The 13,856-nt window shown below is 40.3% G+C and overlaps 1 protein-coding gene across 3 annotated transcripts in view; it reads left to right on the top strand.

Annotated features, from left to right (window-relative positions):
- The window catches only part of CSNK2A1 (casein kinase 2 alpha 1), a 49,654-nt gene extending 36,358 nt beyond the window's left edge, over positions 1 to 13,296 (top strand). For 2 of the 3 annotated variants that reach the window (XM_033094655.1, XM_033094657.1), the window contains exons 8-13: positions 3,140 to 3,250; positions 4,219 to 4,320; positions 5,316 to 5,416; positions 6,202 to 6,350; positions 7,406 to 7,492; positions 9,299 to 10,663. In XM_033094655.1, the coding sequence (XP_032950546.1) occupies positions 3,140 to 3,250; positions 4,219 to 4,320; positions 5,316 to 5,416; positions 6,202 to 6,350; positions 7,406 to 7,492; positions 9,299 to 9,414 (666 nt within the window). In that variant the 3' untranslated portion in view covers positions 9,415 to 10,663. Of the gene's footprint in view, positions 1 to 3,139; positions 3,251 to 4,218; positions 4,321 to 5,315; positions 5,417 to 6,201; positions 6,351 to 7,405; positions 7,493 to 9,298; positions 10,664 to 12,223 lie in introns of those variants that run through there. The other variant, XM_033094656.1, reaches the window with a different exon arrangement.
- The last annotated feature ends 560 nt before the right edge of the window (positions 13,297 to 13,856 follow it).

Raw genomic sequence — 13,856 nt, 5'->3', positions numbered from 1 at the left:
TGCTTTTTAACATTTCAGTTTTGTAAAGTTACCAAGCCCACCTTTTGTGGGTAGTAATGGCTCTTTGTTGTAGGCTTTGGGGATGTAGGTGATTTGTTCATTCAACTAATATTTGTTTTAGACACACACTATGTAATAGGTATTTTTCTAGAGACGGGGAATATATATGAGACAAATAGTAAAAATAATTTTTTTTAATTAAAATTTATTGGGGTGACAACTGTTACTAAAGTTATATAGGTTTCAAGTGTACAGTTCTGTAATACATCATCTATGTATCGTGTTGTGTGTTCATCACCCAGAGTCAGTTCTCCTTCCATCACCATATATTTGATACCTTACTCTCTCATCTACCACCCCAAACCCCCTTACTCTCTGGTAACCACTAAACTATTGTCTGTGTCTATGAGTTTTTGTTTCTTCATTTGTTTGTCTTGTTCCTTTGTTGTTTTCAGTTTTATATCGTACATATCAGTGAAATCATATTGTTCATAAAAAATTCTTGTCCATAGGGAACTTGCATTTGGGGGAGGTTGGTGGGCTAGAAAGTTAGAAGTGATATGGAAGAAAAATAAGTCAGGAATAGGGAACAGTGGAGGGTGTTGCAGTTTTAAACAAGGGGATAAAGGAAAACTTTCATTGGGAAGGTGACATTTTTGGAGAACGCTTGAAGAGAACCAGCCCTGCAACCTGTGTCCCGGGTAGAGGATATCACAGATGCAAAAGCCCTAAGGCATGAATGTGCCTGGCATTTGGAACAGCGACAAGGTTAGAGCTGGGATGGAATGAACGGTGTGGGTTGGGGTTGCGAGGAGAAAGGAAATGGAATCAGAATGTAAAGAGAACCAGATCATGTAAAACCTTAAGTACCATCGGCAGGCCTCTTCTCTGAAGATGCAGAGCTTTTGCAGGGTTTGAGGAGAAGGTTGGCAAGTTCTCACTTGCATTTTAGAAAGTTTACTATACATCCATTAGAACAGCTAAAATTAAAAATAGTGATAATAGCAAATGCTGGCAAGGATGCAGAGAAACTCAATCTCTCATACATTATTGGTGGGAATGTAAAGTGGCACAGCCATTGTGGAAAAATGCCAAACAGTTATTTTATAGTTTGTTGGGTTCTTTAAAAGCTATACAAACATATGCTTACCAAACAATCAAGCAGTGGCATTTATCCCAGAGAAACACAAATGTATGTCCATATAAAAACCTATATACGAATGCAGCCTTATTTCTGATAGCTCAAAATTGGGAGAAAACACAAACAAAAAATGTCCTTCGGTGAGTGAATGGTGAATCAAACTGTGATATATCTATAACATGTAGTTTATTACTCAGTAGTATGACTCAGCAATAAAAACAAAAAAACTATTGATGATGCAACAACTTTAATGGATCTCATGCTGAGTGAAAATCTCAAAAAAGTTACTATGCTTATGATTCCATTTATAATAACATTCTCAAAATGATAGCGTTAGAGAACAGAGGGGTTAGAAAGTGCGGGAAAGGAATAGCACAAGGGACATGTGTGGTGATGGAATAGTTCTGTATCTTGTAGTGGGGGTTACATGCATCAATACATGATAAAATTACATGGAACTACACATACACACCAACATGTAAAACTGGTGAAAAGTAAGGTCGTTCTGAATCGTGCCAATGTCAGTTTCCTGGTTTTGATATTGTACTATAGTTATATAAGCTGTTACTATTGGGGGAAGCTGGTGACGGGTACACGGAACATCTCCAACTTCCTGTGAATTTATAATCATTTTTAAGTCGAAACCTTTTTAAAAGAATCATTCTAGTTGCTGTGTAGAGAATAGAGGCCTAGAGTGAAAGCAGGTAGACCAGTTAGGAGAAGGGGCTATTACAATAAAATCACACACCAGATGGTAGTGGCATGGACCAGGGCAGTAGGAAGGGAGGTGACGATAGTGGTCAGAATGAGGGAGAGCCAACAGGATTTGTTGACAGATTAGATGTGGGGAAAGGAAACGACTGCAGAGTTAAAAATGTTGGACTTGAATGACAGGATGAATGGAATGAACCTTTAACTGAGAAGGGGAAGGTTGTGGGAGAAACAGGTTTTGCAGAGAATAACCTTTGAGATGTATGTTAGTTAGATAATCACAGAGGGAGAGATGGGCTGGTAGAGAGGCGTGGACTGGAGCGGACAGGAGAGAAACACCGATGTGCTATATGTGAAGCTGCAAAAACAGAAATAGTCTTCCGGGAATACTTATTGATTAGAAAGGAAGCCCATGAGCACTTAATATTAAGAGGATGAAGAGAAAGGCTATAAAATATAAAAAGTTACACTTTCCTACCTTTTGTTATATTTCCCTTTGTTTACTAAAACAAAGAAGACACTGTGCCTAGTTAACAGTGAACTTAGGGAGACAGTAACAGAGTAGTCAGGCATTAATCAGGCCCTACTGCTCACACATCAGTGGTTATGCTTTGCATAGTGGGCAAATAATGTTGCCTCTTGTCCTTGCTAGTCCTTTTACACTTCAGGATACATTTTGGTAAGAACCATCTTCTGTGGCTTTTCTCTTCATTCACTCAGCAGATATTTCTCATTTTCCTCCTGTGCACTGGTCATTATGTTGAATTCTAAAAATTACAAAGATGAATAAAACAGCCCCTTGCCATTAAGGAGCTTACAGTCCGTATTGAAAAAGAAAGATAGAAAACAAATGTAGAATAAAGAGTTTTATGTTCTATTAAAGACGTATATCTGAACTTCAGGGGGTGCTAAAAGCAATGGTCGGTTCCACTTGGATAATTAGAAAAGACTTCAGTGAAAGGACTAACTTAAATATCTCCATGTTCACTAGTAGGAGTCTAGATTGGATAGTGGAGACAGTCTACTGTGATGAGCAGTTTAAGAAATTTGCAGAAGCACAAAATGAGATTGTGTCTTTCTGAATGTCTCACTGGAGCACAGGGATTAATTAGATCATGGAGAACCCTATATGTCAAGCTACGTTTGATTTTCATCCTCAGTGTAATAGGTAGTCACTGAAGGGATTTCATGGCTGGCATTTTGAAAAGAGTACTCTAAAGGCAATATGGGGCTGTAGCTTGAAGATAAAATTGCTCATGGTTTATTCTTTTTTTTTTTTTCTTTCAGCTACGGCTAATAGACTGGGGTTTGGCTGAGTTTTACCATCCTGGCCAAGAATATAATGTCCGAGTTGCTTCCCGATACTTCAAAGGTCCTGAGCTACTTGTAGACTATCAGGTGAGAAGAGAAAGGCAAATAAAATTTCAGTCCTGTGCTTGTTTTGTACATAATTTGCAAAAAATGTCACTTGCGTTTTTTAGTAGGTCATTTATACACATCTATAGCTGTCCCTTTTATATGAATGGAATGTACAATATGAGTCACCTCAGTTTATGTACCATAACTTAAGTTTTTATTGCCATAATGTGAGTAGAACATGAATAGATGTGCATTTGATCTTAACTAAAGAGAAAGTATATCAGAGATACTTTTTTTAATAAGAAACTCTAGAGCTAGTTTGAGAATTGTAAGGTAGGTTTAACCAACACTGAAAAGTGTTCTCTTACAATTTTCCTAAATTGTATTCTATTAGGTTGGTGCAAAAGTAATTGTGGTTTAAAAGGTTAAAAATAATTGCAAAAACTGCATTACTTTTGCACCAACCTAATACCTATAAAGACCTTCCCCTTACTAAAAAAGAAAAAAGTCCTGTTTCTCCTCACAGAAACAAAATCCTTGGGAGTATCTGGTCCTCCCAGATGTTATTATCAGACACCTCAAAAAGTTCAGACTCTGTCCTAGAAATTCCTTTCCTGGGATTTTGAGGATATAAAACCCTGAACTCAAACATTTTATGCATAAAAATACTCTTAACATTATTTATAATGGTGAAAAACAAAACATTATCCTATTATGGGGAATTAAAGGTTAAATTCTGAAACATTTATGCAATAAAATAATGCTACAGATTTAAAAAGTTTCCATAGGCTAACAGTTTGGGATGTTCTTATGTAAGTGAAAAAAATAGTATGCACAGATTGTGTTAAAACTGGGGGGAAATGCATAGAAGAAAAGATGAAAAGAAGTACATGACGATGTTATGGGGGTTTGGACTTTTCAGTGGAGTGATTTTTTTTCTTTTTTTTTTTAAATTAAGAGCAATTTTTAATTTTGAAAACAGTGACATTTTCTTCACTTTTATGCAGATGTACGATTATAGTTTGGATATGTGGAGCTTGGGTTGTATGCTGGCAAGTATGATTTTCCGGAAGGAGCCATTTTTCCATGGACATGACAATTATGATCAGGTGATATATTTTGTTCCCATTTGGGAAGTTGCTGATCTAACCTACAGATGGCCAAATCTGGCTACTCCTTGGAAACTGCTAAAATACAGGTGCCCGGCCCCCACCTAAGACCTATTCAGAATCTCTGAGAGTGGGGCCCTACAATAATTTTCAATTCATGGCTTATTCAGCCAACCCAACATTGATCCTCAAATTGGTGTTTTGGGAGCTATCAGTTTAGCCTTTTGAAATTGCAGTTTTTCCCCTAGTCTTTTTGATTTGTATTGTTTGTTTTATTGTAAAATAGGACAGACATTACCTTAGAATTTCCTAACGTGAGCTTTCATTAGAGTTGGGGATGTTTTCTCCATCATGTTGGTTTATATGTGGTATTTCTGTGATCTTTTTGTCTCTATATGGATTGAGTTGGTGTATGTCAGTAGAAATATAGATGGTGTTTTTTATACTAGCTCCGCTTCCCCTTGAAGATCAGTTAAAAGCAGTAAATCAGGTGCCATACAGGGCTGGGGAATACAGACAAAAGGGAAAGACTAGTCCCTCCTCTGATAGTTCATAGTCTGTCTAGTGAGGGAATCAAACATATAAGGAAATAAGTTACAGTTATAAATGTCAGCATAGAAGTGAAGACAGGGTACAGAAGGCAGTCGTGGGAGTGAGTGGTCTGAGTATAGGATGGGAGCCTCCAAAAAAAGTGACATCTTCAGCTGGTCTGTGAGGGGGAAAACACAGGACTTCATCAGGGAGACATTTCAAGGGGAAGGAACCAGGTTATAAAGTGGTTTGTTTTTTCTTTTTGACACCTTCACATTGGGTAATAATTTAGGGAATTTTATGTGGAAATCCATTCGTGCCATGCACAGAAATTTGAAGTAAATTGAAATGTAGCATTCATACCTGCAGCCATGATGAACCCTTCCTGTCAATTCAGTCATGGTTAATTGTTGATTTAATCATGTAATGGGCTTGTGTGGGTTTTTGTCTTTCTTCAATCCTAGTTGGTGAGGATAGCCAAGGTTCTGGGGACAGAAGATTTATATGACTATATTGACAAATACAACATTGAATTAGATCCACGTTTCAATGATATCTTGGGCAGGTAAGTCATAAAAAAAAAAACCTGTGCATCCCTGCCTTAAGCACTTTGGGTATAAACTGACACTTTGGATCCTCAAAATAGTTATATTCTCTTTGCCAACACTGCTGAGGTGGCAGTGGTCCAGTGCTATAGGATGCGGCATGGGCAGGCCTGTGATAAAAGTACTGGATCGAATGGCCATTTTCCCAGATTCGCCAGCAAGAGGCTGCATGTGGAGATGATAGAGGATTCCTGTAAAATGAATGCAATGTAGATTCTAGTAAAAGGGTTGCAGTTGAGTCAGATATCAAAATCTCTTGATTTAGCTTCTCCAAAAGACAAAACCCTCTTCAAAGAGAAAGAAATAGTAGTAGAAAATGCATGCTTCAAGACTGATGTGTAGATGACAGACTCTGAAAATAGTGACCAGACACAGTACTAATTCATTCACCGCTTAGCAGGAGGTGAACTTGCCTGATGCAAAGGCGTTTTGCTGGCCGGGTGGCAGACATCACAAGAATGTGTGTGGGGATGGGAAAGAGGCCTGGTTAGCCCAGCCACCTGAGCCTCCCTGCTGTGCAGAAGCATTCAGTCCTGTAAAATAACCTGAATTGTGTTTCATAAAATTGTCAGGACCCGGATTTCTCTTTTCTGCAACACTGCTCTTTCCAATCTCTCCGGTTAGCTTTGTTGTCTCCCCAGTGGCAGAGTGGTATAAGACTACTCTCTTGAGTTATCTCTCTCTGCTACTGGCTGGACTTCTCTGCCCCTTGGTTCATTTCTCATTACCGCTTTTGGCTCTGTAGACACTCCCGTAAGCGATGGGAACGCTTTGTTCATAGTGAAAACCAGCACCTTGTCAGCCCTGAGGCCTTGGATTTCCTGGACAAACTGCTGCGGTATGACCACCAATCACGGCTCACTGCAAGAGAGGCCATGGAGCACCCCTATTTCTGTGAGTCCCACTGTCCGATCCACAGAACCTGCGCAGGCCCGCCCAGCAGACTGTACAGGGCAGGGGTGATTGAATATGTGCTGTGAAGAAAGCTCTGGGCCCACAGTCCTACAGAACAGAGCTGGAATCCCAGCTCCACTTAGCTTGCAGCAAAGTTACTTCACCTACGATGAGTCTTGGTTTCTTCAAATGGGGACAATGATGGCAACTGTCTTGCAGAATTGTTGGAAGGATTCTTGTCTAACAGAGTACCTGATACATGATCACTCCTAAATAAACTGCTTTTCCTACTGTGGGTGACACTTCTCAGTGGCTAGTCTGGAGTGCTTGGATTATAACAAACAGCGCTATCTATATCTGTCCTATTTTTGGTAATCATTTATTGGAGAGAGCCAAGGAGGCTTGAAAATCTTACTGTATGAACGCCTTGACCTAGGTTTGTGAGTACAGCTAATTGCTGTCCTGGGTGAAAATGTCACTTAGACCCACCCCACCCTCACTATGATGTTAGCTTCAACATTGGATTGTTCCTTGGGGACTGATGGGATGGTTCTGTAAGGACTCGATCCTACTCTTGCCCAGTCTTCTGTACCTGAATCAGACTGACAGGCTGAGATGGAGAGTGAAATCTGTGCTCGTAGCACTCATTTGCACAAACCTATAGTTGGCATCTTTGGCACCATGCTTGAGTAGCTGAGTTGTGGACTGCAGTAAGACCAGTTCACTCCGATAATGTCACTGTGCAGGCCAAGTTAAATTGTACTGTCTCATTAAGTCCTAATGGGATCAGTTTTGTTTTAAATTAGCTCCACGATGGATAATTAGCTCATCTTCCTACCGTTTAGTTTAAGATGTCGCCTTTACCACAGTTTGACAGGAAAGATAATTCTATTTTCTATTACTTGTTTAATTCATGGTGAAGGCAGTTGCCACCTTAAGTTCTTCTGGGCATAATAGGCAGTATAAATAAAATGCAAAGAATGAGGGTGACTCCTTTAAGACCATTAGTTTAATCGTTAGACATAACAGAAGCTAACCTTTTTGTCTCTTTCTAGACACTGTTGTGAAGGACCAGGCTCGAATGGGCTCATCTAGCATGCCAGGGGGCAGTACGCCTGTCAGCAGCGCCAATATGATGTCAGGTCAGTTCACTGGTAAATTTCTTTGTTAAAAAAAAAAAAAAAAAAAAGGTAAACATCAATTCTTCCTAGTTTTGGTCCCTGTTTGTGGCCTGATTTCTTGTGGACTACCTCCTCTCTGTAATGATCACCTTATTGACATGGTGACTTGTGTAGCTCTTTCCACCAGGTTTCAGGATGCTTTTGACACCTGGTATACTTCAGTGACACTGCCCTGAGTAGGGTATCAACAGGCTATTCTAGGCTAGTGTCCCAAACATTTCTCAGAGGGACTTGAAAGTCCCAACAAGCCATGAAGAATAAAAAGAGATCCTCTCATCTCACAGTTTAGGGCAATAATAGTCGACATGGTCCTATGTCAACAAGATTAAGAAATTGAGAGTAGAGGTGAGGTTTGTACATGGATGTATATGTATAAGAATGATACTTTTGATTTTTTTTTTCCCAAAGCAACTACAATGTGCCTAGTAAATTGTAAAGGTCTATATGAAATTATTTTTCATTATTGTTGAGTCACTGTGATTTAGAGTGAGTTTTTGTACAGAGTACACAATCTTCAAAAGAAGCTATAGGCCCATCTTCTAAGAATTATACATGCAGGCAACATCCACATGGGTACACTTGTGGTAGTGAGGGCATTTACTCAGACACCTTCAAATAATTGCTGTTGTCCCAATTCTTTTTTAAAGAACTAGCGCCTTCTATAGGCTTTATCCTCTGGGTACCTATCCTATGTGCAGAATGCTGTATATTCAAGGTTACTCGTCATAGCCTTATTTATAATAGCAAAACATTAAAATCTCAGTAGGGAATTGGTTAAATGATTTATGGGACATCCATTCAGTAGAATGTGTACAGTCAGAGAAAAGAATGTGAAATAAACAAGATGCAGAAGCATGTTGAAGACTAGGGGTGGGCAAAAGTATATAATCACATTCTTATATGTGATTCTTATATGAAGATTCCGGTAAAATTTTATTCATGTATGTGCATAAAATAGTTCTGGAAGGATACACCACAGAAACGGTGCCATAAGTTGGCCAAGCAATAGAGCAAGGGAGATTTATCACTGTATATTCTTGAACCTTTTGTATTTTGAGCCATGTAAATATATTGCCTGTTCAAAATACATAATATAACATTTTGAAAATTGAATAATTGGCTGATTGAGGGCAATTAACAGGTAGTTCTGATCATTAGATGGATGGAAGAAACCAAATGGAAATAAATTCTAAAACACTACTTCAGCTTAGAGATGGGAAGTGCTCCTTGCTCCACTGAAAATGACTTTTAGTGATTTTGAAATTTGAATGGCTTGTGGTGTAAGAGTATATGACTCCAGCCATCTGCTTTGCTGTTCAGTATGGGAGTGACTAGCCACATGTGGCTATTTAAATTCATTAAAATCTAATAAAACTTAAAAATCAGTTCCGTAGTTTCACTAGCCAGAGGCCGCCACGTGAGCGCAGACTACAGAGCACCAAGTGTGGACGGACAGTGCTGCACTAGATGGGCAGCCTTGGTTTGGGATCCGGGCATAGCTGCCACTTACTCGCTGTGTGCTTGGGGCAAACTGCTTAAACTCTCCAAGCATAATTTCTTTTTACCTGTCTCCTACATTTATCAGAACTTGTCATTTTAATTTGTGAGTACTTAATTTGAAATTAATTTAATTTATAAAAATCTGGCTAAGCAGATGCCTTCGATAAAAAGAATTACTGTGTCACCTTTGAGGTAGGTCCTATGAGAAACTGGTGACTGAGATTTCCGTGGTTGGTATCTGGCTCACTGTCGGCTGTTGTCTTTCAGGGATTTCTTCAGTGCCAACCCCTTCACCCCTCGGACCTCTGGCAGGCTCACCAGTGATTGCTGCTGCCAACCCCCTCGGGATGCCTGTACCGGCTGCCGCCGGCGCTCAGCAGTAATGGCCCCTTCTGTCTCCTGATGCCTGAGCAGAGGTGGGGGAGTCTACTCTCTCCTTGATGCGCCTGGCGGGGAGGGGTGAAATACTTAAGAAGCACCGTGTCTGAACCGTTGCTTGTGGATTTATAGTAGTTCAGTCATAAAAAAAAAATTATAATAGGCTGATTTTCTTTTTCTTCTTTTTTCTTTCTTTTTTTTTTTAACTCAAACTTTTCATAACTCAGGGGATTCCCTGAAAAATTACCTGCAGGTGGAATATTTCACGGACACATTTTTTTCCTCCCTTTCCAAATTCAATTTCTCATCACTAAAGAACAAACAAAGATAAACCAGCCTCAATCCCAGCTGCTGCGTTTGGGTGGAATCTCTTCCCACGCCCACCATCACTCCCTCACCATCCCACATGATGGGGATTTGTATCATGCTGTTCTCCAGAGATTACAAAAATGTAGCTTCTTGAAGGGAGGTGGGAAGGAAGAAGGGAGGACCCAATCTGTAAAAGCAGCGTCGTGCTAGTCACTCGCAGCCCTTTACTCCAAAAGTGCTCCAGTGGGGCTGTCCCGGTGAATCTAGTGGAGATATGTCTTAGTGACATGGAGATGCTGAAAAGCTACCCAAAGTGCAGACAGGTCCTGAAAACTTCTGTTCAGTATGAATCATGTCTTACTGACCGAACCCGAAATCCAGCTCACTTAGAAGTTTAGTTTCCATTTAGTTTAAAATCCTAATAACCTTCCCTCCCAGGCTCCTTACCTTGGTCCCCTCCCCTTTCATCTCCCATCACGCTCTGTAGTTGGTAGGAGGGGGAAGGCAAAACCTTTTTCAGCTTTCTTTGACTTGGTCATTTTGAATTTAGTTACTGGGTATAACTTATTGCTTTTTACAAAAGAAGAATACATTGTATAGGTTTTATGCTAGCAACTCTTTAAGAGCTAATGGGAGATGTGGCCACAGTGTTTCATTTTAAGCTTTTACCTTCTTTTCCTCCTACCTTCCCCTTCCCTCACATGTCATCCAGTGAGAAGGACCTGCCCCTCGGTCTTGTAAAGGTATCTGAGAGGTAGGAGCAGAGTCACTATCTCCAGTGAAACTGAAATGGTAGACCTGTAATTGTGGGAAAACTATAAGCTCTCTTGTTACAGCCCTGCCACCCCTTGCTGTGTGTATATATATAATACTTTGTCCTTCATATGTGAAAGATCCAGTGTTGGAATTCTTTGGTGTAAATAAACGTTTGGTTTTATTTATCAAGGTTAGATTTAAGTTCCCTGTGTAAAGGTCTCGCTGGGTGGGTGTCTCACGTTCACATCTGAGGGGCCTACAGCCCTGTACCATGGAGGCTTCCTAAGGCCCCCATTTTTATACACCCCTCGTTCGACCCATGGTACTGGGCAGGGCAGAGAGGCCTTAAAAAAAGCACCACAAGCCAAAGCGTCTCTGGGGATTAAGGATCCTTTGCCATAAAACTCATTTTGTCTCAGCAGTGCAGGGATTGGGGATGGAAAAAGTCACCAGTTTTTGTGTGTTTGTGTAAAGTGGGTTTTCCACTGTAATCCAACCACCTAAGTTTATCAGGTGCTTCACTGAGGAAGCCTAGTTTTTTAAGCACAATAGCAAAACCATCAGCTCTGTATTTTCTCCTGTTACTTCATTACAGTAGCTGCTTGTGGGGACTAGGAAAAATTCTTCCAACATGATTTAAGGCCTAAAGTCTTAGTTCCCCATTCTCCTACCTTTATAGATTCATAAGCCTTTCTCACCTGGGCGTCATAGATAAACATAATTATTTGAGGAGTTGAATTTAATGAATTTAACTAACTTTGTAACCAGTCTTAGCTCTAGTAACTTTATCAAGGTGATGGCTTTAGTGAATATAATGGTGAACTTTAGAGGAAGCTAAAGCCTCCTTTTATGCTTCTCAACCATAGGGAAAACATTCTGACTGTGTGGCAGGGTGATATTCTTCCTTGTGGCCACTTACAGTGGATATTTATTGTTCTTGACCCTTTTATGCCCCAGAATGCTCTGGAGGTTACCATGTTGACCTTGTGCAGAAGCTAAAAGCACCGGATGTGCCAGAGATGCAATTTGTGATTACGTTTGCACTGGATTGTGATTTGAACAGGACACTTATAACTAATAAATTCTTTCTTTTAAGGTGGGGAGGAGGGTTGTAAATCAAGGCTTCATTCATATCCTGCCCTTGTAGCTCAGAGAATCTAGGCATAGCAGAGGCTGATGTGGGGAGCTGCAGACAGCTGGACTTCCTAAAAAGCATCAGACCTTGCAAGAAACTGAAGGTGAATGCAGAGGACTCTGATAAGCCACCCAAGAGCCTTTAAAAGAAATAGAAGTTTTTAAAATGCTACTTAAGGAGTCACTGCAGAAGCATGGGAAAAAAAGACCCAACTGGGTGGGTGGGGGGGGCAAGGGTTTACAGAGTAACAACTTCTGTGTTGTTGTAAATTACCTCATCTGTATACCTTGTATTGGGACACTATTTCTCAGCACTACCTGTGTCTGCATTGATCAGATGGCAGGAAATGGAATGCCAATATAAGACAGTTGTGTTGGCAATTACTCTGAAAGGTTTTTTAAGTATTTTTTAACTTTGTTTGAATTGGCCCCCACCCTTTTTTTTTAAGTTTGAAGTCAGAAGTTCCCCCTCCCCTCCTTGATTTATTGGTTGTAATTGTATTGTAATTGATAATAACTAAAACATAACTGTGCTGGGAAGAAGTTGTGCCATGAAGGTCTTTAATTTTTTTTTTTTTAAATAAAAACATTTAAACAAATGAAATGTCCCTGCAGCCTGAGCAGTATGCTTCTCCAACCGACACCGTGGGATAGATGGCTGAGTTCTCACCTGCTTTGAATTAATCCTGGGTGGACAGAGATGTGAAGTGGGGTGGTCAAGACAGTCGAGGAGCACTGCCATCTGGGACTTGTTGACTTCGAGATGCAGTGAAGCGAGCGTGATGTTACCAAACAGGATTGGTTTCATTCCTGCCCTGCCACGGCCTTGGCTACTTGGCAAGTGACCTAACTTCTGAATAGGTTGCATCATCTATAAAATGGGGCCACTGCTTCCTTGGGATTGAATGAGAGTAAATGTCAAGTGCGTTTGCCCTGTTGTGCCCTTGATAAACCTAATTCTCTTGGCCCCCTGGTTTGGAGGATTAGTTCTTGGTCCTGACTTGGCTGGTAATTCATTGTACAATCTCTCCTGTGGCCCCCTCGGGACCTATGTATGTTCAGTCAGGGGGAGTTGTCTTCTGAGTTCCTTTTCAGTTCTGACACTGATTTTAGAAAGTTTGGGTGGTAGTTAAATGATAAGGTCAGTGGAGACCTTATCAGATGAGGTTTAATGAGCCTTTGTTGAATGAGCCTTTGGTGAAATTACAAGTGACTGAGAGTTTGGGTGGTGGTTAAATGATAAGGTCGGTGGACAGCTTGTTCACAGCAGAAATGACCAGTATTCGGAGAATGGCAGTAAGCCCTGTGGGAAGTCTGCCTTGGAGATACCCCCAGCCCTGGAAGCAACTTGGCAAAGTCGGTGGATTGAAGGTATGCTGGTGAGCTTATGGGAACATATTTGGTAGCTTAAATAGAAACTATCAAGAGGGCTGGTAAAAGGTGAAACTGGGTTTCCTTGCTTATCAATGCCAAATGAGTAAATTCTACGAAAGTATGTACTTGGAATTGCCATTCTTTCTCATTTAATGATAGTTTTTAAAAATTAAAATCCGCAAATGATGTTATCCCAAATTTTAGTTTCCTTTAAATTTTCACTGCATACTATTTTATGGCATCTACGTGATAATAATATTGGGACTTGAGAAGTGGGATTTAAGATAAAAGGAACCATTGTGTAATATCTTGTATCTGAAATGTGTGTCTAACTTAACATGAACTTTAGTTTCTAACATTTATTCCCACTTTCATACATGAGAGGGATAGGAAGATTAAGTTGCTGGGTGGGCCTGTGAGAGACAGGAATATATTTTGTAAAATTAGATCTTCAGGATCTGGCTAATTACTATGGCCCTAGAGTAGAGAAAATTGGACGTTGATGGACATACTTGGGAATTGTACTTTTTTCTCAGTCGTTAAATTTCATCTTGTTTCACCTGTTGTCAAGTGTGCTTATAATTAAAACTGACAGTTTGAGCATCTCTTGAAAAATCTAGTTTTGTCACCACTGCCTACAGATTCCCACCAGCAAATTCTCTCCCAAGATTAGAATTGGGTTTTAGTAGTTGTTGTTTAATCATTAGTCTTCGCCTGCCTCCCTGCTGGTACTTCCTCCTCCCTTGTACCTCAGCTCTGGGGACTGTGGCTGCTCGTCGGTGACATGCATGCTGGAGAGGCTGTCTTCCCAGGGCTTTGTCCTGCTTGAAGAAAAAGACAAAAGGCTTTGAAGTGAAGTGCTCCCCAGTTCCCT

The sequence above is a fragment of the Rhinolophus ferrumequinum genome, chromosome 23, assembly GCF_004115265.2.
Source record: "Rhinolophus ferrumequinum isolate MPI-CBG mRhiFer1 chromosome 23, mRhiFer1_v1.p, whole genome shotgun sequence".
Classification (NCBI taxonomy): domain Eukaryota; kingdom Metazoa; phylum Chordata; class Mammalia; order Chiroptera; family Rhinolophidae; genus Rhinolophus; species Rhinolophus ferrumequinum.
Note: the sequence above shows the minus strand (reverse complement) of the source record. Positions and strands in the feature narration are given on the sequence as shown.